Source organism: Diadema antillarum, unplaced genomic scaffold (genome assembly GCF_040938485.1).
Source record: "Diadema antillarum isolate AM-2024a unplaced genomic scaffold, OU_Dant_1.0 scf00000006, whole genome shotgun sequence".
In the NCBI taxonomy this organism is placed as follows: Eukaryota; Metazoa; Echinodermata; class Echinoidea; order Diadematoida; family Diadematidae; genus Diadema; species Diadema antillarum.
The window spans coordinates 2,173,198-2,198,108 of record NW_027270895.1 but is presented as its reverse complement, the minus strand read 5'-3'; the positions used below and the strand labels follow the sequence as shown (position 1 = coordinate 2,198,108).

Here is a 24,911-nt window from a genome sequence, read left to right as displayed (position 1 = left end):
TAATAAAAGAGCACTTGACTTGCCGCTTTCTAAAGGCAGGGGGAATAATATTACCCATAACATATGTCGGTAACGAGTCAAGGGAATGTGTACTTTTTTCAAAAGATGATATTTTGTGAAATTCTCTTTATATTGTCCTTATATTGTTGTACGCATGTCACAGTACACACTGCAGTAGCCTTCTCATCCAGCGGTTACTGCACAAAAACTTCAAAAATTCATAACTTTTGAACGGATTGTCCGATTTTCCTCAAACTTTCAATGATGTGTTCTACTAATATTGCTACATTCTCTCAATCCTTGTGTTTATGAAGGTGAACTTGTCCTTTAAGCACAGCAATGATGGTTTTGGTAAGATAGCAAAGTAGCCTAGGATCCACTTCAGAAAGATGGTTCCAAGTCTTAAGCATTGCAAGAATTTGAAGTTCCCATGGTAACAATCGTCCATACGCACAGCTGATTGGTCGTTAAATGGTAGGGACATCTAATAAAGTTATCGTGGGTATCAGTATATGTTATCAGGTCTTTTAAAGCTCCTATTCATTGACTTTTTACCAGGCTACTTTTGTTGTAAATCAAGAGAAGAAGTTTTAATGAATACAATTTTTTTTTTTTTTTTTTTTAGTCTAGCATTTTGAAAAAAAAAAAAGGAAATTGTTCTAGAAAGGCTGCAAAATGTGTCGATTTTCCCTCACTCACGGTTTCGGAATTCGTCTAGAATTCAGCCACTCACTTGATGACGTCACTATGGGTACGATGCATTTCACTGGCGTAAATCGACAAAAAAAAAGAGTGCTTGCGTGTGTGTGTGTGTGTGTGTGTGCGCGCGCGCGGGCGTGTGCGTGTATTGTTTGAACTCTTTAAACTCTACTTCTACTCAGTTTAGTAATAAAAAAAAAAATACATGTCATAACCCGAATATAAAAATGGTATACAATCTGATTACGAGCTGCAATAGATCAGGAACCTGCTGTACCATCTCAACGACCAGTGCTATCACATGATAGTGTACTTACAACTACATCAAGTAATTAGCTGAGAAATTAAATCCTCTCTTTTGTTCGACTTTTTTAATGGTATTTCATTTCATTTCATTTATTTTCACTTAATAAAACATGCATGCATAAAAATGTGACAATAGTATGACAAGTATAACATGAAAAAGTGACAAAACAAACAAACAAACAAGAAAACAAACAACCAGAATTATCAAGTGAAGGGCTTAATGAGAAGGCGCTGGGCCTTATTTAAAAACTAACCCCGGGAAAGTAAATACAGTGTATTGTCTCTTCTTTCAACAAACTATAACCAGTAACTGACAAAAAAAGTCGGCACACGCGCGCACATTCGCATACATACACATACACAAACAAAACATACACAAGCACATTAACAATACACAAGATGCCATTTACACAAACACACCCCTGTCATGCTACTCTACTATTAATTCAGAATGATATTGAGTAATTCCAGAATAATTTTCAAGTAAAAAACGCCTAAAAGCTTTCTGAAAACTTTTTACTGTCTTCTTACATTTCACATCAGAGTGTATAGAATTCCAGATTTGCGGGCCTTGAAAAAATATTGACTTTTTGTAAGAGGATGTACGAATCAGAGGCAAGTAAAAATTTGTACAATTTCTTGTGCCATAATTATGATTACCTTTGTTTAATTTAAAATACCCAAGTAGTGATACAGGTAAAATATCATTATAGCATAAGAACATATACATTGCACTCTGTAATAAATACATATCATACCCTAAGATTTGGACCGGGGATTTGGGAGGCGGAAAAAAAAATGCGTGTTTACTGTATGCATGCACATGAAGCGGGTCTCCTTTGCAACCTTTCATCAGATAAGATATTTTTTTGAATATTTCACTCAAAGTGTGCACCAGATCGTTGAATTTCAATTCAAAATATGCAAAATCTCTCGTGCTTGGGAGGGGGTACCCCCCTCCCAAACCCTCCCCCTCTGTGCCTCTTTCCCTAGCTTAGTACACTTTTTAGATTTACAAACAAAATATGAATAAATCTGAGTGCACAAGACTTATCACTTAAATTCCGAAAACTCAAGGTTCCCTCATGTATAAGGGGAATTCCCCTTTTAATCGACCCTTTCCTCCCTCAGTCCCCCCCCCCATCAGTTTTTGTTGTTGTTGTTGTTGTTGTGATTTCCCAAATGTTGATTCCATCAAATATGCGTATACGAGATATCTCAATTTCAACCTGAAAAAGGCAAAAGCTCCATCGGAAGGGAAGGGTGGAGATAACACTCGCCCACGCCTTCTCCCTGGTCGCCCACCCCTCCCCCCCCCCTTCCACCATGCATAGAAGTAGACTGTGGCTACACCCAGATCGCTTTATTTCAATTTTAAAAACACAAAAGCTCCGCGAGCGGGAGGGGGAATCCCCCTTCCCCTAAGCTCTACCTCACTAGACTTTACACATACACACAGATGGTGCTCATTCGGAATAAGAGCTAAATTCCGTGATTTTAACACTTCGATGAAAAAGTATTGCAGCAAAAATTGCACCAGATCGCTGAATTTCAGGTCTGAAAACGCAAAATCACCTTCGTGTGGGATGGGATATGCCCCTATCTACACCCTCGTGTGCATGCTTTTTCTGTTTGATTGCTGAACTGCAGACAGCGTTCATGATATTCAGTGTAAGAATTAGCACAAGAAGATTAAATGATACCATTTTATAGGCAAATTGTTCAATAATGATCTACACTAAAATATACTGCAACCTTAAACAAGTGGGACTGTTTCAACTCGTTAAAACGCGCAAAAACATGCATCAAATTGCACCATTTGCAACATCAAAATGCAAAAAGTTCTCACCGTGGGAGGGGGGACAACCCCCTCCCACACCCTCCCCTCCCCTCGCTCGCTCCGCTCGCTCGGGTTCAGTCGCGTTCATGATAATCAGTGAAAAGAATTAACACAAGAAGTGTATTTAAATGATATCATTTTATAGGCAAATTGTTCAATAATAATCTACATCAAAATATATTGCTACCTTAAACAAGAGTGGGACTGTTTCACGTCGATAAAACGCGCAAAAACATGCATCAAATTGCACCATTTACAACATCAAAATGCAAAAAGTTCTCACCGTGGGAGGGGGGACAACCCCCTCCCACACCCTCCCCTCCCCCTCGCTCGCTCCGCTCGCTCGGGTTCAGTCGCGTTCATGATATTCAGTGAAAAGAATTAACACAAGAAGTGTATTTAAATGATACCATTTTATAGGCAAATTGTTCAATAATAATCTACATCAAAATATATTGCTACCTTAAACAAGTGGGACTGTTTCACGTCGATAAAACTCACAAAAACATGCATCAAATTGCACCATTTGCAACATCAAAATGCAAAAAGTTCTCACCGTGGGAGGGGGGACAACCCCCTCCCACACCCTCCCCTCCCCCTCGCTCGCTCCGCTCGCTCGGGTTCAGTCGCGTTCATGATATTCAGTGAAAAGAATTAACACAAGAAGTGTATTTAAATGATACCATTTTATAGGCAAATTGTTCAATAATAATCTACATCAAAATATATTGCTACCTTAAACAAGAGTGGGACTGTTTCACGTCGATAAAACGCGCAAAAACATGCATCAAATTGCACCATTTACAACATCAAAATGCAAAAAGTTCTTACCGTGGGAGGGGGACACCCCCCTCCCACACCCTCCCCTCCCCCTCGCTCGCTCCGCTCGCTCGGGTTCAGTCGCGTTCATGATATTCAGTGAAAAGAATTAACACAAGAAGTGTATTTAAATGATACCATTTTATAGGCAAATTGTTCAATAATATACTACATCAAAATATATTGCTACCTTAAACAAGAGTGGGACTGTTTCACGTCGATAAAACGCGCAAAAACATGCATCAAATTGCACCATTTACAACATCAAAATGCAAAAAGTTCTTACCGTGGGAGGGGGGACACGCCCCTCCCACACCCTCCCCTCCCCCTCGCTCGCTCCGCTCGCTCGGGTTCAGTCGCGTTCATGATATTCAGTGAAAAGAATTAACACAAGAAGTGTATTTAAATGATACCATTTTATAGGCAAATTGTTGAATAATAATCTAGACTAAAATATACTGCTACCTTAAACAAGTGGGACTGTTTCACGTCGATTAAACGCGCAAAAACATGCATCAAATTGCACCATTTACAACATCAAAATGCAAAAAGTTCTCACCGTGGGAGGGAAGACACCCCCTCCCACACCCTCCCCCCCCCCCCTCGCTCGCTCCGCTCGCTCGGGCTCGGTCGCTTCGCTCCCTCGCAGACTAACCGCCCCCCCCCCCCCTAAAAGATCAAATCCTGGCTACGCCGTTGATATCATACACAGTTAAAATAGACAAGGAAGAAAAAATTGGCAAAGAGGGCGCCCTATACGATGAATGCGAGACTATTCTAATAGCTCGCTTTTGTAATTTAAACAGTCTCTGCATATTATGCTCACTAGATTTCCCCCATGCTAAAATACAATAATTCAAATGTGGCGAAATAAGGGTGTTATACAATAATAACAGCAAAGATCTGGAGTAGGACCGTAGTCGGTTTAAGATCCCGATACTTTGTGATATTTTTTTGCAAATGACACCAGTGTGTTCCTTCCATGATAAACAGTCATCAATTTCAACCCCAAGAAATTTTACATGAGAGGCACGTGATATTCTATTTCATTAATATGAATCACAATATCATCTTTATTTATAAGCTTATTTGAATACACCATATAATTAGTTTTATTTATATTCAATGCCAACTTATTTACTTGCAACCATTCTATAAGTTCCCTTATCTCAAAATTAGATGTATATTGTAAAACATCAGAATTACAGTTCGACAGGAACACACTTGTGTCATCAGCAAACTGAATAAATTCAAGCTTGTCTGAAATATTGCACATATCATTTACATATAATATAAATAATAATGGGCCAAGGATAGAACCCTGGGGCACTCCACACATTACGGTTTTCTGCTGAGATTGTGTATCATTTAATTGCACACATTGCTCTCTGTTTGTTAGGTAACTTGTAAACCACTGTAATAAAACACCACGAATTCCATAGTTAGATAATTTTTGCATCAATATGGTATGGTCCATTGTGTCAAAGGCCTTACTTAAATCAATAAATAGGCCAACCATTATTTCTTTTCTATCAAAAACATCAACAGATTTAAGTATGAATTCCAATAAAGCATGGGACGTGGAATGCCCACTTCTAAAACCATGCTGATGTGGTGATATTGTATTGCATTCATTTAAACATTTATACAATCTGTTGTAGACACATTTCTCCAAAACCTTGGAGAAAACAGGCAATATTGAAATGGGTCGATAATTGGAAATATCATCTTTCTTCCCTTTCTTATAAACAGGCACTAACCTAGCAACTTTTAATTTGTCTGGAACAACACCAGTAGATATAGACAAGTTGAATATTTCACTCAATGGATAACAGATTACATGTATTACTTTTTTAATCATATCAGCTTGTATTTCATCAAACCCAGAACTTTTACCATTTTTCAAACTCAATGATTTCTTTTGGAGCAATGGGAGGAAAGAAAGCAGTGCGATCATTCATTAACAGATATTTTTTTTAAATCATTCGATTGCTCAAACTGTGACGAAAGAGTAAAACCGGAATCGCTGAAATAATCATTAAAAACATTGCAAATATCATCAGTTGATTGCACTGGATGATCATTCCACATTATCTTGGTAGGATAGGTACAATGACAATCCTTTTTGTGTAATAATTCGTTTATAACGTTCCACATTTTTTTCATATTTCCATTTGCAGAGGTATATTTATTCATATGATAATTCCTCTTAACAATCTTTACCTTATTATTAACAATGTTACGGTATGTTTTACATACACTCAGTCTGTACTGAGTTCTGTTTTGTAAATATTTCCTATACAATATATGTTTCATTTTGCACATTCTCTTTAATTCCTTTGTAAACCATCGTTTATTCTTATTGACACTATTACATTCCATTTTCTTTTTAGGGAAACATGAAGTATAAATACCGAGAAACTTTCTTAAAAATAATTCATAAGCAATATTTGCATCCTGATTTGTCATTGTCCAATCTGCAACACTAACATCATTTGCAAATTTCAACACATTTCTTTCATTATACTCCCGCACACTGAAACATAACTTCCCTTTATTTTTCTTTACAACATAATATTTGGTACGAAAAATATTGGGGGATGATCACGAATATCCGTTAATAATATTCCAGAATAAATATCATTAATATCATTTGTGAAAACATTATCTATAAGAGTTTGTGTCGTTTCTGTAATGCGAGTGGGACCGTAAATCAAAGGAGACAATGAGTATGTCACTAATACATCCAAAAGATCATTGACATGATGGCAAGACTGAGCATTCAATGAATTTATGTTATAATCACCAACCAGATATAAAATCTTATTTTCTCCATTTACAGCATCTAAAATTGGCACAAATACATCAAAAAATGATTGCACAGAATAAGCAGGAGGGCGATATATAACTCCTAATATAATATTTTTTGATGAATGTACGATCTCAATAAAAATAGATTCTATAACATTTGTACTGATATCAAATTCACATCTTCTTTGAAAATCAACACCATCTTTTATGTACATGCCTACTCCACCACCTCTCCTACCTTCAGCTCTTCCATTTACAATGAAATTATAACCATCTATATCGTACATTTGATTGTGTGTGGATAACCATGTCTCAGTTACACCAATAACAGTGAATTTTCTTTCAATACCATCCAAAAACATATTAATATTATCAAAATTGCTATTTATACTTCTGCAATTTATATGTACACAAGAAAATTCCTGAGCAGAAGAACTGTTGACCTTACATTGACTATCAAACTTATTGTATTCATCTGGAGTAAAGTAAAAATGAACAGGCCCATTATCACACTCTGCATTTCTCTATGAGAAGGTAACAAATATTCAGAGAGACTATGACAATCAGTACTGCTTAATATTTCTATATTGGTAGCACGACTAGGCATCATACAATTGTATAACACACAAACGACAAACCCACACAGCAGACAAACACACACACACACACACACACACACCTGTCAAGGAGGGAACAGAAATACAATAAAAATAACTTGAGGAAAAAAGAATGTTCACAAAAGAAAACCTTCGTAAATCGGTCAGGGAACCATGATAACAAAATATAAAAAAATGACGGAGTTACTTTTTACATCATGCAGCTCATATGTGGGGAAAAAAGTATGTACAATTATGTTAGATTTTGGAGGTCGTTAAGGCAAGAAATTAGCTTTTTCCTTTCCTTGTTCCTGGAGTCCCTTACTGACACAAAGATCCTACCATCCACAGACCAAGCGTTTACTGTTTTGGGGTGTTTGTGTGCCGTGTTGAGCAGTGCAGCGTTTGTTGATGTCAGATCCTCGATGATGACCTTTCCTGTGCCCTTCAGTTTCCGTCTTTCCTTTATCAAGGCTTTTTTCGGCTTGTATGAAGTGAACTTGACAATAATGGGTCGGTGAGGGGGTTGGGCATGAGGAGGCTGCGACCTTGAAGCACCTGAGCGTAGGGCGTCAGCATACCGGTTTTGTAGAGCAGGTGGTTTCCCAACTCTGTGAGAGCGATCGATATCGTGTGCTGACAGCTGTAGACCCAACTCCTGGGCGAGTCCGCACATGATCTGATCAGTATCCTCGCCATCCTTCTCTGTGATCCCAAGGACACGGATGTTGTTGCGCCTTGAACATTGTTCCAGGTTGTTGAGGCTGGCTTCCATCCCGTTGATTTTCTCCTCATGAGCATCTATTGTTGACTGCAAATGTTGTAGCTCAGCAAACTTGGTGTCAATGGTTACCTGGATGTCATGGAGAGTTGACACATTGCGCTCAATAAGCTCACTGAGCTTCCTCTGGCTCCTCTCCAAGGCAACTTCCAGCTGGTAATGGTAAGTTTTATCTTGCATCATCTTTCAATCCAATATTGATTAAAGATCGATAACTTATGATCGAAAACATATCAGAATAGCCCCGTGCTTGTTACCAGAAGTGAAATGACAGGATAAATAATGATCTACGTGAGTTCTCTGAAGGTGCCCCGGGGATGTATGTAAAGGATAAAAAAAAATCCACGACAAGAGAGACGCCAGTTAACACAGCCTTCATTCTTTACCTTGGTAAAACGTCTCTGAACTCTAAAGTGAATAGCAGCAATGCAAATTCGTATTACATCACTTGAAATCAATCTTGTCAGTCTTGTGAAACATTGTGCGATGATGGGCAAACAGCTTACTTTTCCTTTGTCTGTACTTATTTCTTGACATAAATATTATATTCATCTGTATTTTTTTCTTTTATCTTCTTGTCACAGTTCAGTACCTGATAAATAATTTGAACTCGCGTTTACTGGTAAAACTACATTTTAATACACTGAAATTTAAACACGCAAGTGAACTTAAGGACCGTTTTAAGAAAAAAAAAGAAAATTCTATTTAAGCCTTCCTATTATGCGTCTATCAAGATATAATCATAAATCCTGAAACTATGAGAAGCAATACTGTGCACGGTTTGATGCCGAGTGGCTTAGATTAAAAAAAGATACCACTAATGCTAGAGTGACGAGAGCCGATTTATACAGTAGTTATACATCGCCTCTATAAAGTTGTTGAGCAAATGAGACTAAACAGCAAAAAAAAAAAAGAAATCATTCACGGTAATAAGGCGAACATATACTTCCCTTAACATAGGCTTAAGTCCCAGACAAGTCGACGGAATGTATCATCTTCATCACAAATCAAATGTAGTTATATTCTCTTTATATTAATTGTCCACAAGTTTTCTTTTTCATAAACGACGTCAGAAGTGTTGCAGTCTTCTCATCTAGCAATTGCTGCGTCAAAATCTTTCAAACTTTATAAACTTTTGAAAGAACTGTAAGATTTTTTTTTCTTCAAAATTCACTGCTGTGTTTTGCTATAAATGTTGCTGCACTCACTCAATTCACACATACATTTTGGTTTTATATCCCTTTGGTGGAATCTTACTTTATCTTATTTTGGTTTAGTTTAGTTTAGTCTACTCTATTTCTGTTAAGTTTAGTTTAGTTTAGTTTTCTTCACTTTGCTTTAGTTTAGTTTAAGCATTTCACAAAACGCGCCCCCTGACGTTGATAGGATCACATTGATAATAATCATCATATTCTTCAATTGATAATAACGGCGTTGATAAAGACTTCAAGCTCTGTTATGTGTATGTCCTTCCTAGTTAGGCTTCTCTGGTATGCAGTGATGTGGATTTCGGAGGACATGCTACGGGTGTGACAGTGATCTTAGTCACCGAGTCGACTCTGCCGTCTACAACAACGCCAAACATTACCGGTAATGGTACCGCTATTGGTTCTCCGAATGGTGGCGTAAATCTCAGCCTGGTGTCACAGATTTTGGCCACTTCCGCATTTGTGATCAGTGATGGCGATGCTGTCCATGGGCGTGACCATTGATTTTAAAGACATTAAAGAAACGGATTGTTGACGTAATATATCATTTATATAATATGTTGATTGGAGTCAAAATCGCATTCTCATTTCTGGCTTCTCCATGTCTAGCAGCTTTGCTGTGTACATCACACAATTTTTGAGGAAAGATCAAGCCTGAAGAAGTGGTAACGTCTGGCGTACCATCACTAAGTGTAAAAGTACCGGTAGAATAATAACCGTATTTTCAACAAAGGATGGTATAGAAGAACGTATTTAAATTTTCGAAAGTGAGGAGAATTTTATCTTTTCTGACTTTTAAGATAATGAAATCTGCATTTCATGATGAAGTAACTTCTTTTCCAGTCTCATTGGTCCACTTTCTTTTCGTCCAGTTTCGTCATCCTGCCGGATTTTTCATCGGCATGGCGTCACAGTTTATACTCTTGCCTCTCATCGGCTTTTGCCTCGGCCTGGCCTCGAAACTTGAAGTAGCCGGCGCCATATCGGTCCTCGTACTTGCATGCTGTCCTGGTGGAGCCCTTTCTAATATCTATATATACTGGACGAACGGTGACGTGTGTCTGAGGTAATAATTCTGTCTTTGAGGTGCTTTCATTTTCTCTCTTATTTTGATATACATAATTTCATTCATCAGCATTTTTTTTTTTGTGTTCAGCACCACTTTTTTCTACTCTGTTTATTTTCACTGAAAGAAACGAAACGAAAAAAAATAGTCAATTGCTCATCAAGAAAATAATATTTCTCTTGAGGAAGGCTCTTATACCTAAAGTATTCTTTAAAAAAAAAAACCAAGCAGAGAGGAGAAGTGAAAAAGGGCACACGATAAGCCCACAAATGTATGAAATAGTGTGCCTGAATTTCTACCCATATAGAGGTGAATTTGTGTCTCTCCCTCTCATTCCAGTGTTTCCATGACAACAGTTTCCACAGTCGCCGCCCTAGGGATGATGCCTCTAAATCTTTTTATCTACTCTCAGGTGTGGACCAGTGAGTCAGCGGTGATTCCTTGCCTTGATATTTTTACAACCCTCATCACTATTTTGATCCCCGTTTCCTTCGGAATATTCTTGCACTGGTGGAAGAAGGCCTGGACGACACGGATTTCACGCCTAAGTTAGATGGGATATGTCTAGACTTCTTTAAAAAAAATTGTGATTCTATAGCACAGTATTCACTGTCAAGAATAATTTGGATCCTATGCAAAATTGAATTGTACGTACTCTCACCTAAGTTCATGTCCATTGATAAACTACATAAACTACATAATTTACTACATTAAAGGTCGCATCAAATATATCACATACGGGACACCTTTATAACCTTGAAAGGGCAATACTCGTCTTCCTTCACCTATGAAAAAACATCAGAGAGAGAGATGGACAGAGAGAGTGAGAGAGAAAAAGCAAAGTTTCATTAGAAACTGTGCGATAAAATGAACTATTGCTTTATATTGACAAGGCATGGCAGTGTTATTGTTTTCTAAGACTTTGAATCAGTAAGCTTTTAAGGAATTAAGAACCTTTGAAAAGTTGTCTTATGTGTAGGTGTATTTTCAAATTTAAAGTAAATCAATTATATGTTAGTCCTTTATTAATCAAGGCATGAAAAATATTGGATGTAATAAAATGTTTGATAAATGATATATAACCGAGGTAATTTTTCATGGTAGAAATTTCAGGAGGTATAATAAGCCTACCAGACATAAGAATGTAGGAAACACAACAAAAGTGTTGAGGAAGAAGATGTGACCATTAGAACATTAGGTTCTAACTCACCTATGATGGTAGAGAGTAGAATAGTAAACAAACAGTAACAAAAATAAGATGTAGTCCAGAGTCCTTTTGACGAAAACATAATCATCAAAAGCCTACTAAAGATCCTGCTATAGAAATAGACGAATTGATTAATATTAATGGAAGAAACGATCTGAGCTTTACGCTGATACGTTTCCTCATTTGCATCAGATATCCTTGAGTTTAATGGCCCTTACAAGCATCTCGTCCGTTTCCGTCGCCATAGTTCTGAATCCCTCTTTCTACAAAGCCGGGTGGGCACTGTGGCTGTGCTCCATCATGATTCTTCCAGCCCTGGGCTTCGCCATAGGCTACGGGTTCGCCCTCTTGCTCCGACAGTCTCATGCCAAGTGTCGTGCTATTGCCTTCGAGACGGCTCTCAGAACGTGAGACTTGGTTGGACCTTAACCCTTCTCTCCTTCGCCGATTCGCCACTCATCCTTGATATACTTTTCTATCCGATTCTCTACTCATTTTTCATCTATATCGAACCCTTTATACTGGTCGGGTTGTACAGATGCCTTGTACAGGTTGTATATATGCGGGGAGGCAAAGAGGAGGATACTGGAGACAACATCGAAATAATGTTTAGTTCGAGTCGAGTCCAACGGCTTGGAGACCTGTGGCATTGAAGTGAAGAGCGACATTGGTGACTCAGTTTACAGTCAGAAGGTGGAACAGAAGTTAGAACCATTTCAAAATGAATTAGGGGAAGAACAACACACACGTTTACTTTAAGAAGATGTTTGTGTATGACACTAAAAAAGCTCCCCCCCAAAAAAAAAGAAAAAAAAAGAAAAAAAGAAACACCACCACCAAAAGAAAAAAAAAACAGCAATAATTTTTTCGATTAGATATTTCTGCGCGTCAGCATTTGAGAATATATTGTGTACATAGACAATAATATCTTTGGTCTTGGTTTGTTTGATTTGAAAATTAATATTCATTAAAAATTATTTACATATATCTTGGAATGAAATTTATCCCTTATTTTTTCGAAATCAACAAAAAGATATTCACATCATGTGATCGTTTGGTCATTGCCGTGTTAGCTTTTATATAGTCCTTTGATAGCTAGATACATGAAGAATTGGATTACGGCTAACCATTATGGATTTCATATTCTTTCCGGTGAAACAATTTTAAAGGTCTAACGTCTTTTTAAATATTCATCTTGTCTAGCGCTTGAGTTACCGCTTTTGTGTGATATTGGTCAGTTGTCAAGGTTTGACTTTGATTGACTTCTGTACGCTTGAAAGTGTTTATTTCTACAAGACTAAAGGGTTACTGGAAAGACTGTTAGTACACTATTGAGAAAAGCAAATTATCGAAATGTACTTTTGAGTATTGTTTATTTTCTCAATTGGCAGATTTATGGAAGGAATATAAAGTTTACTTCGTTTAGTTGGTAATTTCGTTATCGTTTGATTTGTATATCTCTGTTGCTAATAAGTCCTTCTGTCTGTTGAAATGTGTCGCAAGTCATTTTGTAATGTAGTATTTATTGATTTCTCACATTCGTAGTGTTTGACCAGATAACAAAGGTTGAATAATCTGACAGTCGATAAGAGGTGCGTTATTCCAAAGATTCGTTATTCCGAAACACACACATTTTGAATACGTAAATGCTCGTTAATCCGACAATGAAAACGGATTCGTTTATCCGAACCTTAGAGCACAGCAACGATGCCTTTGGTAAGTAGACTAGGAACCATTTAAGAAAGATGGTTCCAAGTCTTAAACATGCCAAAAATTTGGAGTTCCCATACTAACAATAATCTTAGTTGTCCATACTCATAGCTGATTGCTCATGACATGGTAGATTTTCGTGGGTATTACCTGTTCTCTCATGACATGTAATTTTTATTTATATGTTATATATGATATGTTACGGTCGTTCCATAAGTTATGATTTACAATGTGTATTTTATGTATGTTGTATTGTGTTTCATCTTACTATTTACGCCATGACTGAATTTTTCCTTTCTAACTTTTTCCGAGACGCTTAGCGCTTAGAAACGTTGTAATGAGCGATTTATAAATGATATTTATTGTCATCATGATTATAATAGTAATGATAATTACCATTGTCATAGTTATAATAACAATGATAATAATGATGACAATAATAATAATTATTATTATTATTATCACTATCATTATTATCATTATTATCTGTTAGGGGTTAAACATTGAAATGCCACTCTGAAGTAAAGCAATTCATTACAATTCCGTTAATTATTTCAATCGAACTGAACTGAAACAGGCGTGTGTCCTTGTCGAGCTCTAAATCGTTTTGGTTTTTTTAATTGTTTTTGTTGTTGGTTTTTTTTTTTGGGGGGGGGGGGAGGCAGAGTTTATGGTGACCAATTAACCATTTCCGCGCTCCTCAAATTTTCGCGCTGCAGTCGAAGCGCGCTCAAGGGAAAGGTATTATTTTGTGGGGACTCGGAAAGAAGCCACACCTCCTCTCTTCGCTCTGAAATTTTTAACAGCAGAATCCGCGAAGCATGGCTTGGTCGTATGCACAGACGATAACTGTAATCGAAATTGTAATCGTAGTTATTGTCATTCAGTATTGCAATTTCGTTTCCTCACCTGTGTGAAAATGGCCCATCTATGTGTGTATGTGTGTGTGTTTGTGGGTGTATGCCTTCGTGTTTTGTTTGTTTTTTAAGTAGAATGTGTGTGTGCGCTCGCGGTGTGTGCGGAGAGGGGAGGTTGACAGGCGCAAGGGAGAAAAAGGAGAAGGTGAAGGGATTGGACAAAATATAAGAGTATACAGGGCTAACATGGCTAAGAAGGGGCAGTTGCGGAGAGCTGGCCGGAAGGTTTAGTGAGCTTGTTTTGGTTTTTATAATAATTATTATGATAATGATACCTACTGTTTTTGTGTCTGTTTTCATCTTCACTCTAATTGTTTTTTCCATTTGACGGATAAATGTGACCGTGCATCACAAAACGAGCAAAGAGTCGCATGCACTGATTTTGTGTGAGAGCTGAAAATAGGTGAAATAGGTCAACCTACGGAATCTTGACTTTTTCATATTTTCTGAAAGACCAAGTCCTCTTCTACATTATACTAAAGTCACAAAGTTTGGGATTATAAAACGAAAAGGAAATAAGGGTTTTCATCAGTTTTTCTGGAACACCTTTTGGTACACTGTAAAAACATCGGTGTTAGATTTAACACCACGCGTGTTAAATCTAACACCGATCAAACTTCAATAAAGGACCACACCCACAGGTGTTAAAAATGCACTGTGATGGTGTTGAATAGTGTTCACTTGACACTTCGTGGTGTTAATTTGACACTGTACCTGGTGTTATTTTGACACTGTACTGGTGTTGATTCAAAAATGACACCACATGGTGTTGATTTGATATTTGTTGGTGTTAATATCAATGGTTTAACACCCGTCCAGCTTCAATAAGAGACCACACCAGCTGGTGTTACTTTGGTGTAAATTTATTTTCACATTTTTTCAAAAATCTAGTATTTTAATGTAAAATTCTTGATCGTCTTGTTTGAATTAAAAATCAACAAGAAGTGCAGTTACTAAGAAACTCTTCAAAAAAACAGTTTAAAATTTGGAAATGACACCCGGAGGTGTTAATTTAACACCATAAATGAGCACCGAAAATTTAACACCAGCTCGGTGTTCACTATTTAACACCGGACTTTTTGCAGTGTAGAATAGTGTGGTTAGGTGTTTCTGAAAGAGTCCTCTTTTCATTTCTTAAAAACCCTGTTCATGCTTATCACTTTCAACTCCACTCACTTTGAAAAGAATGATGCTACTGCTTTGCAGTTGGCGTTGATCATCTACACAGTGTGTTCATAAAGCATGCACAATTTCAGCTTAATCTGATAATCCCTCATTGTTGTTGCTCCGGTGGTTGGCATCCTGTTTTTTTTTTTCTTCTTCTTTTTTTTCCCATTCATCGCACAGCTGGCATGCTTGGTAAAGATTAAGCGCTTGAATGGACCCTGTTCTTCAGAGCCTCTTTTTCTCAGTTCACACTTATCCAGAGTGTGTATTTTCTTTCCAACATTCAGATACGTTAGGAGAGTCCATTTGGATTGAATTATGTATCATTTTAAAACTTAGAGTCTGGTCTTTCAGAATCTTACCTTGACTAAAAATCAATATCTGGCGAAATTTTGTGGTGCAGGGTCACAAATATTAGGTGTTTCAATTATCACAAATAAGAAGGGTATAGTTACTGTTGTTAATTGTGTCCCAAATTTTAATCTGTAATTATTTAATTGCCATTTACAGAGGTACCAGGTTAAAATGTTGCATTTGTATTATAAGAATGGTAATGAATAAAGACCAATTGCAAAGAAAGTGTGCGTGTCTGTGTTTTGTTGTTGTTGTTGTTTCTAGAAATTATATCAACATACACTTTGAACTCTATTTCCACCCAATTTAGTGATAAAAAAAAAGTTATATAATAGCCCCAATATAAAAGTGGAACAATCTGATTTCGCCATGTAGTAGATCAGGATCCTACTGTCAACTGGCTGTACCAGCTCAACGACCACAGGTGAAACAGAGTGTGCTACATCAAGCAATCCGGGAAATTCCCTCCTCTCTTTTGTTCTTCTTTTAAAGGCGAGATCCGTCTTGCATACTCTTTCAATCCAATTGATTAAAGATCGATGACTTATTAAAACACTCTTCTCTCAAATCAGCAGAAATGTCGGGAAAGCGTGCTTTTTACCAGGAGAGAAATGACCTGATAGATGATCATACACGGGCTGGATTCGAACCAACGATTTCCTACTCTTCTGAATTGAATTGATCAGCGGTGACCAAGAGATCGTTGGTTCGAATCCAGCCCGATTATGTCTATGCCTAATAATATTCTTTTTCTTTCTTTTTTTTTATGACGGGTACTACATAAACACATTGATTTGTGCTTTTTAAGTAGATATGCACGTAATAATAATCAGTTGCAATAAAAAAAAAAGTTTGAACATGTCGACCAACGAATAAATCAGTTTGAATCAAGGATGTGAGACAAGGATCTCATCCCCCTGTTTGAATACGTATAAATTACTCGCTGCATGCATAAGGATTGGAACAGTGCAATCCAGTGTGTGGCAACGGTTTGAGACACTGAAGAAAAATACTATTCAGAATAACTCACGCAGCAGATTAAATGCCTTGTCAATGCTTGCACAAATCTTAAAATCTATCCAGCAACTCGGGGTAAAGGCATCTCTTTTCCAAAGTACAGTAATACGTATATCATTTGCTTGAAAATTTTAGTGTGTATTAGCAAGCTTCGTTGAATCTACATCTTGAAATCAGATCGTTGTAAATGGAGAAAGGTTTACACGTTTATCAAAAGTCTTGCTGAATACACAACACTCATAATGATATTTTGAAGAGAATCAAGGCAACCAGCAAGAATTAGAATCTATTTCTAAACATGAAGAAATAAAAAATAAATCAATTTAAGTGACAATGATAGAGTGAACAAAGGGATTTTCATGCTCGGTGCATTTTCATTTTCACTTTTCCAGCAGAATGACAGACCACTGGATAATTGCCTCTTTTAAAAAGCAGGGTGACTAATACTTCCCTTAACATATATAGGCTTATGTCCCAAACAATTCGACGGAATGTTTCATCTTCATAACGAATGAAATCTAGTGTTATTCTCTTTATACCAATTCTCCACATTTTTTTTTTCATACATGACGTCAGAAGTGTTGTAGTCTTCTCAATTGCTGAGTCAAAACTTTACAACTTTATAAACTTTTGAAGAACTGTAAGATTTTCCTCAAACTTCACTGCTGTGTTTTGCCACACATGTTGCTGCACTCACTAAATTTCCATATTTACTTTGGTTTTATATCCCTTTAAGGGGATTTTTTGTTTTTTTAAGCAGTTCATAAAAATCACGCTCCCCTTACGTTGATAGGAGCTTGGTATTTGCCATAATATATTCTTTGAATCAATCGAAAATACTTACGTTTGTGTGGCCTTCAGCTCTGTCACGCGTCTGTCCTTCCTTATAAGGTTCAGTGCTTGGGATATACGAACCCCGTTGCGTCTTCTCCCGTATGGGTGTGCAATATGGATTTTGAAGGGCATGCTACGGGTGTGACTGAGATCTTGGTCACCGAGTCTACTCTACAACAACGCCAAACATTACCACTAATGGTACCACTATGGGTCCAAATGGGGGCGGGAATCTCACCCTGGTGTCACAGATATTGGCCACTTCTTCACTGGTGATGGCGATGCTGTCCATGGGCGTGACCATTGATTTTAAAGACATTAAAGAAACGGTTTGTTGACATTATCATTAATTTATTTTGTTGATTGGAGTCGACATTGCATTCTCATTTCTGGCTTCCTTATGATTGGCAGAGTATGCTGTGTATATCGCACTATTTTTGAGAAAAGATCAAGCTTGAATATATTTTAAAGGCTGAAGTTTTACCATTAAAGCACATGTAAATCAATGTACCGTATTTTCAGCTAGAGATGCTACTGGAACGTTTTAAATTCTCTGATGTACCATAGGGCGTTCTTCTCTGACTTTTAAAAGATGATAATGACATCTGCGTTTCAACTCGAAGCAACGATTTGAATCAGACAAGAGAAAATGATTATGGAGGATCTAATCGCCCACATGAAGGCTGTCTCCATTATCACAAACATGCGCCATTTCTTTTCGTGCACAGTTTCGTCATCCTGCTGGATTTTTCATCGGCATGGCGTCACAGTTTATACTGATGCCTCTCATCGGGTTCTGCCTCGGCCTGGTCTTAAAACTTGAAGCGGCCGGTGCCTTATCGGTCCTCGTACTTTCATGCTGCCCAGGCGGAGCTCTTTCTAATGTCTTTACATACTTTACGAACGGAGACGTATGTCTGAGGTAATATTTGTCTCTGAAAGGGGCTTTCCTTTCCTCTCTTTATCTTTTTATACACTTGATTTTATTGATACTTTCTTGTTAAGCGCCTTGAGCATTTAGGCAGAATGGAAAATCGCGCTAAAGAAATTGTATTTGTAAGATTTGTAAAATTTTATTGTCTCTATTGACCACCTTTCGGGGTATGAGAGTACAAACATAAATACAAAAAAGGAAGGGTTAATGTACATGTACGTGTGAAATAAAAGATATAAATAAATGTGTTTACAAATCAAGGCGTAAAGGACGTTTAACTACTCTTATACCTCTACGTGTACACACATTCACATCTTCTTTACTTTCTACAAAAATATACTGTCTTTCTTCTTTGGTTTTGAAGAAAACTGAAACATAATTGATTATAGAACCAATATTTACACTTAATGCTCTTACTATCATAGGCAAAGTAAATCGTATGTCGTGTACTTTCGTTAAAAAAATAAAAACAAACAAACAAACAACGGGCAGGGTGTTGAAGTTCCAAAGGACTCATTAACCCGATAAGACCACAAATGCATGGATAGTGTGCCTGGGTTTCTACGCTTTATAGAGGTGCATTATCATGTTTCTCTCAATTGCATTCCAGTGTTTCCATGACAACGGTTTCCACAGCCGCCGCCCTAGGGATGATGCCTCTAAATCTTTTTATCTACTCTCGTGTGTGGACCAGTGAGTCAGCGGTGATTCCCTACCTTGATATTTTTACAACCCTCGTCACTATTTTGATCCCCGTTTCCTTCGGAGTATTCTTGAACTGGTGGAAGAAGGCCTGGACGACTTGGATTTCACGTGCAAGTAAAGAGTGGATAGGTCTAAGCTCTTTTTAAAGATACGTGATTATATTGCCACGTATTCCTCAGAAAGTAGAATTGAGATCCTATGCGAAATTGAATTGCCAGTACTCTCACGTAACTTAACGACCATCCATACATCGAATCGCCCAATTGAAAGGGCGATACTCGTTCTTCTCCTTGAAAGAGTATCAGATATGGAGAGAGAGAGGGAAAAAATCATTAGAAACTTTCAGATAAAGAGAAACAATTTTGATAAAGTTATCTCAGTGGCATTTTTTAAAGAGTTGAAATCGGTAGGCATTTCAGAAATAAATAATCTTTAAGGTGTTGTCTTATCTATGTTCTATTTATTATAAAACGATTATCCGTTTGTCTCTTTTAATTCAGACATAAGAAAATTGGACATATTAAAAAGTAAGTAAATATATCCTACATAAAATTGCTGAGGAAAGAAATTTCAGGGAATACCAGACATGAAAATGTAGGAAACAGAATACAAAATGCCGCGGATGAAGGTGTAATCTCATGTGGAGAATAGTAAATGAAAAACACAACAATGGTACAATTCCAGAGTCCTTTTGCGATACACTCAGAATCATCAACATATTATCAAAGATCCAGCTGTCGAGCTAGACGCATTGATTGGTGGAAAAAAAATGATATATTGAGCTTTAGGCTGATACATTTCCTCATTTACATCAGATACCCTTGGTTTTAATGGTCCTCACAACCATCCCATCCATGACTGTCGCCATAGTTCTAAGTCCGACCTTCTACAAAGCTGGGTGGGGACTGTGGCTGTGCTCCGTTATTCTTCCTGCCCAGGGCTTCGCCATAGGCTACGGGTTCGCCCTCTTGCTCCGACAGCCTCACGCCAAGTGCCGTGCTATCGCCTTCGAGACCGGCTTGCAGAACTCGGGACTTGCCTGGACCGTGACACTGCTCTCCTTCGCCGATTCGCCTCTCTTCCTGGATATGCTCTTCTTGCCCATTCTGTACCTATTTTTCATCACTTTCGAGTCCCTTATACTGATCGGGTTGTACAGATGTGTTGTATACACGCGGGAAGACAAATGAGAGGAAACTGAAGACAACAATGAAATAGCTCCAATCGAGGCCAAGGGCTTGGAGGCCAAAGGCACTGAAATGAAGAGCGACATTGGTGACTCAGTTTACAGTCAGGTGGTAGACACAGAAGTTGGAACCACACCAAAATAAATCAGATAGAAAATGACATATTCACCTCAACATAACTATGCGTTATACTGGTAAAATCTAGAATACCAATAATAATAATTGTACAAAGGAATTTTTGTGAGTGGTGTATATATGTTTGATAAAACGTGAAAATTGACAAATACAAACAAGAGAGGATTATCACTATTAATGATAATATTATAATTATTATTAATCTCATATACATATATATATAATATGTATATATGATTCATTAAGAAAATGTTTCATCGTTAATTGTAATTTGTAATTCTGAAAAAGAAATAACGTTTGTCGACGTTTAAACCCCTGTTCTAATATATATATTTTTTTAATTTACGAATATTCATAATACTGAACCTCCGAAATAAATTCATAAACGTTTGAAAGAACAGACTTGCTTTCAATTTCGGATTAATGGACATTACGGATAATGAATTTTACTTCGTTTTTCCTATCACCAAACCTTCGGTATAAAAGATCATGTGTTTTATTCATTTTTTTTTTGAATTACAAACATTTGGAATAATGCCAGAAATGTTTGGATTAATGTTTGGACTTCTAAAGCAGTCCTGGATAATTTTTTTCTTATCTCTCAACAATTTTTTTCTGAACCAAGTATCAATTTTATTTTTCATTGAATTTTCATAATTTTAAGATCAAAGCGTTTCGAAGTAAGGGCAATTTAAAATCTTTGCCGTAGACATGAGGCTTCTAAGAATTTCACGGGTGTGCATCTTATATTATAAGATAGGGCCTCATCTACGTCAAGTTCTCCTTTATGATAACGGTCCCCGTATTGATTTCTCCTTTGTTCATCTATAAATACGGTATGTCTTAATATACTGCTTTGATTCATGTGATTATAGATTGCTGTTGTTATCAAATTGACTTTTCTTATATATATTGATTTGTATGTTATACTCTCCTTTTTTTACATACCCTTTATTACTTTGTTTTCATTTGTTATTGTATTTCAAAATGCAGAAATAAACAAATCTTACCAACCAACCAACCATTGAGTTTGATAGGAGCGACTTTATGACAAAAATAAAAAAGTTAATGAAAACATAAGAATTCTGTTCATTTTTGTTGTTATCAATGTCACTCAGAAGTTTGTCTGATAAAGCAAACAACCACTATTGCAGGGTGTCTTATAAAAATATCGACTGCTACAGATCGGGAAGATGGTAGAACAATTTGCACCGAGGTGATTTTTCAACAGTGCTATGCCCCGAGAGTCGGAGACGAAGTTGAGGGGCATGGCACTGTTGAGAAATCACCGAGGGCAAATAGTTTTATCATGACCGAAAGAAAGCAGTCGATATTTGTTTTATATCCCTCTCAAGCATTTTACTACAGTGATGATCAGTTTCCCTTTTGGAAATGTGCATGCTTAACGTTAAATCTAACGTTAGGCCGTGGCAGTTCACCTCAGTGCATGCAGCGCGTATAGCGAACGACACCGCTCCGCCGTTTAATGAAGGCCTACAGGCCGCCGTTTAATGTATAGGCCACGTAGTACGTGTACTAAACCGTTGATTTCTACGAGCTACACAGGGTAGAACTCCGAAAGAAGGAGGTCCAGTACTAGAAGTAGGCCTAAAGCGGCTTCGTTATCCAGATCATCTTCAAAATCGGTTTTACTTTATGAAAATAATTCCTAAACAGTAGGCCCTACCTGATATGTTGTACTTTTGCTGCAATTTACTAAATTCCTCCGTCACTTGAAGCAGTCACTTTGTCAATTGAGCTGAACTGCACTGATCACACACACACACACACACGCCATCGCACCACAGATTTCTGTAGTATGCCATCGGCACCGCGCTAGCCTAGCCACTGTCGCTGGCTAGTATGGTTGGACCTACGTGTACTACTCATCGACCGCCTAATGTTTATTTGCTTGATAAGAATATTTGACACTGAAAATTACGTAAAAAACTTGACCTACGTGATTGAGAAAATCCAGCTCTATCAAATGCCGTTGTACCTTTTCGATTCGAAGTTTCAGTGCAAAAATATCGCCGTCGAACTTGTGTGGCCTCGTTTCAGCTCCCAGCGGCAACTCTCCTTATTGAGATCAACCGCTGTTTTTGCATTGACAATGCACGCAAACCGAGCTGTATTGAACACCGTGTTGTAAGAAGCTTTTTAGAAACTTCCATTTAGACATTACATTACGATTCGGTGAAAAATTCATTCGAAATTTTGTCCTTGATTAAAATCATCAATGAACAGTGAATTTTCGCGTTTTCCCACACCATCCTCATCAACAGTCAAAGCCAATCCATTTTCATGTGCTTTGCGCGCAGTGAAGTACGTACTAAGCGTTCAGTGCGCCAATTAATACGCGGTCGGTCGATATGTAGTAGGGCTCAGTTTGTAGTATCGCTACTACGCGCACTGCGTACATTCTAATGTGAGAAATTTAGATATCGATCACACAATCACGACTGCGTGCAGATCGTGGATTCCCAAATGTGCTATATATATCACGCGATAGTAAGCCTTTACACCGCATCCAGCTGCTCGTAGATAGCTAGTAAAATTGCACTATTTTCATATTTCAAGAAACTTTACATGAGGCGATATACTAAGAAATATCTAGTGGAAAAAAAAAATATTTCTCTTCATGTAATGCATCGTATGTCAAACAAATCAATTGGAAGTTATGATTTTTTTTTTAGTGACATAATACCGCCAATGATAGCAAGGGCAATACTTAAACTTTCCTATGCATTGAGTGCGAATTGGCACCGAAAACCTTTTTATTACTGTACAGACTGTCCAAAGTCCCTGGTACAGAAAGAAGCAAAGAGGAGTAAAACTCAAATATATAGGTGGATAAATGTATACACAGAAATATTGAGAGAACACGTACGGCACTAAGGTTTTATTGATGTCGGACAATCCGATCAAAAGATATGGACTTTTGCTATTTTGGTTCAGCCATAGCTGAATATTAGAGAAGGCTACAATAATTTTATGATATTATAATGGAAAACAACATGTAAAACGTATAGAGAATTCAACATGAATTATTCTATTCCAAAGCAAAAGCGCACCTGCTTTTGGAATACCTCTTTGAGAAGGCACAATAATAATATTACCCTCAACATATTCCAGTAACAAGTGGAAGGAATGTGTCCTTTTCATCCACCATTAGATTAAAATCTGTGGAATTCTCCTTGTTTCTTTTTATAATGTTGTCTTGTGATATCACGAGATAAAATCTTCTCGATGGCGCCACTGCAAACTCGAAAAGGGAGAGAAATGCAAAAAGCGTTGGCCAAAACTCTGTACAAATGAATGAATGAATGAATGAATGAATGAATGAATATAATGTGACCCTGCATCACAAAACCAACAAAAAGTCGCCAGACATGGAGTTTTAGCTAAGGGCATCTTCTGAAAGAGCAGACTCTAAAAACTTTAAATAATTAACAACTCAATTCAAACGAATTCTCATCTACCTAAAGTTCAGAAAGAACGCACACTCTGGAAAAGTGTGAGATGAGAAAAGATGCTGTGAAATATATAGGGTCTTCTGATTTCAAGCTATTAATCTTTTCCAAACCTCGCAAGCTGTGCGATGAAAGGGACAAAAACAGTAACCCAATGGATCAACAAAGATGAAAGGATTATCAGATTAAGCTGAAATGTAGCATTCTCTATTAAAGGAGTATTCCAGACGATTTTCTTAATTCCACATCATGTAGCACATAAATCGACAGCTCAATGTATAGATTTGTGGAAGTTATTGCGGTCTTTGAGCAGAGGAACAATAGGCCTACTCTGACAAATCTTAAACAAATTACACTGAACAGTGTTGCTCTAACAGTAGCCTCACATATTTCATATATGTAGCAGTGTAATTCCATTGCAATGCAAAGTTCACCTTTGTAGAATGTACACATTCTATCTGCTATTGTTCTGTTTCCTTGAGCCTCAACTCATGAATTCTTATGCCGGTGAGGCTGCCATGTCATCATGCTTGTTCATTTCAATTGTTGTAAATTTTGAAAACATTTTTATTCCTCATCCAAACCATTATAAATTCTGGAACTCTGTACCTAGTATAACTAATTTGTAGTTGTTCAAATTTAGAAGTCCTTTGATGCATGCTGTCCATGATTAATGCTAATTTCCTAATTTCACCTGATCCAAAAAAAAAAAAAAGAGTAAAGTTGGGATAATAGAAAAAGTGCTGAAAACACACTTTTCCATTCATTAGGATCTATGATCCTAAGAGCAGCTCTTTCAGAAAATACGAAAAACTGACTAGGTAAGACGAGGTTGACCAGTTTTTCCTTTTGTGAGTCCTTACGTAAATCAAGGGGTGCGACTTTTTTGTTGGTTTTGCGATACACATATAAACTATAAACTATAAAGATCGTTAATCATATTTATGTATATACCCATCAAATTCGAGTAGATCCATATAATACCCCAAATATAATTTAGACCTTTGGTTGATCACGATCCCTCCATTGTGCTAACCCAAGCGGCCAGAGGGGAAACCAGAGTGTGCTACAATTAGCGAGAGGAGACCTATATCTCGTCTTTTTTCCTGTTATTACAGGTAAGATACATCTTTACATTATCTTTC

General features: G+C 37.3%; 1 protein-coding gene and 1 pseudogene across 1 annotated transcript; both read left to right on the top strand.

The window, feature by feature from the left end:
- Positions 1-9,532: 9,532 nt before the first annotated feature.
- LOC139715769 (ileal sodium/bile acid cotransporter-like) lies at positions 9,533-11,986 on the top strand (annotated as a pseudogene).
- Positions 11,987-17,541: 5,555 nt separating this feature from the next.
- On the top strand, positions 17,542-20,161 carry LOC139715755 (ileal sodium/bile acid cotransporter-like). Its single transcript, XM_071627306.1, has 4 exons — positions 17,542-17,661; positions 18,061-18,254; positions 18,877-19,081; positions 19,787-20,161. Exons 1-4 carry the CDS (start codon positions 17,542-17,544, stop codon positions 20,159-20,161), a joined length of 894 nt encoding a protein of 297 aa, XP_071483407.1.
- Positions 20,162-24,911: the final 4,750 nt, after the last annotated feature.

Coding starts and splice junctions, on each gene's coding strand:
- LOC139715755 (XM_071627306.1), top strand. CDS start 17,542: ATGGGTCCAAATGGGGGCGGGAATCTCACCCTGGTGTCACAGATATTG. Junction 18,255..18,876: donor AACGGAGACGTATGTCTGAG/GTAATATTTGTC, acceptor ATTGCATTCCAG/TGTTTCCATGACAACGGTTT. Junction 19,082..19,786: donor GGACGACTTGGATTTCACGT/GCAAGTAAAGAG, acceptor CATTTACATCAG/ATACCCTTGGTTTTAATGGT.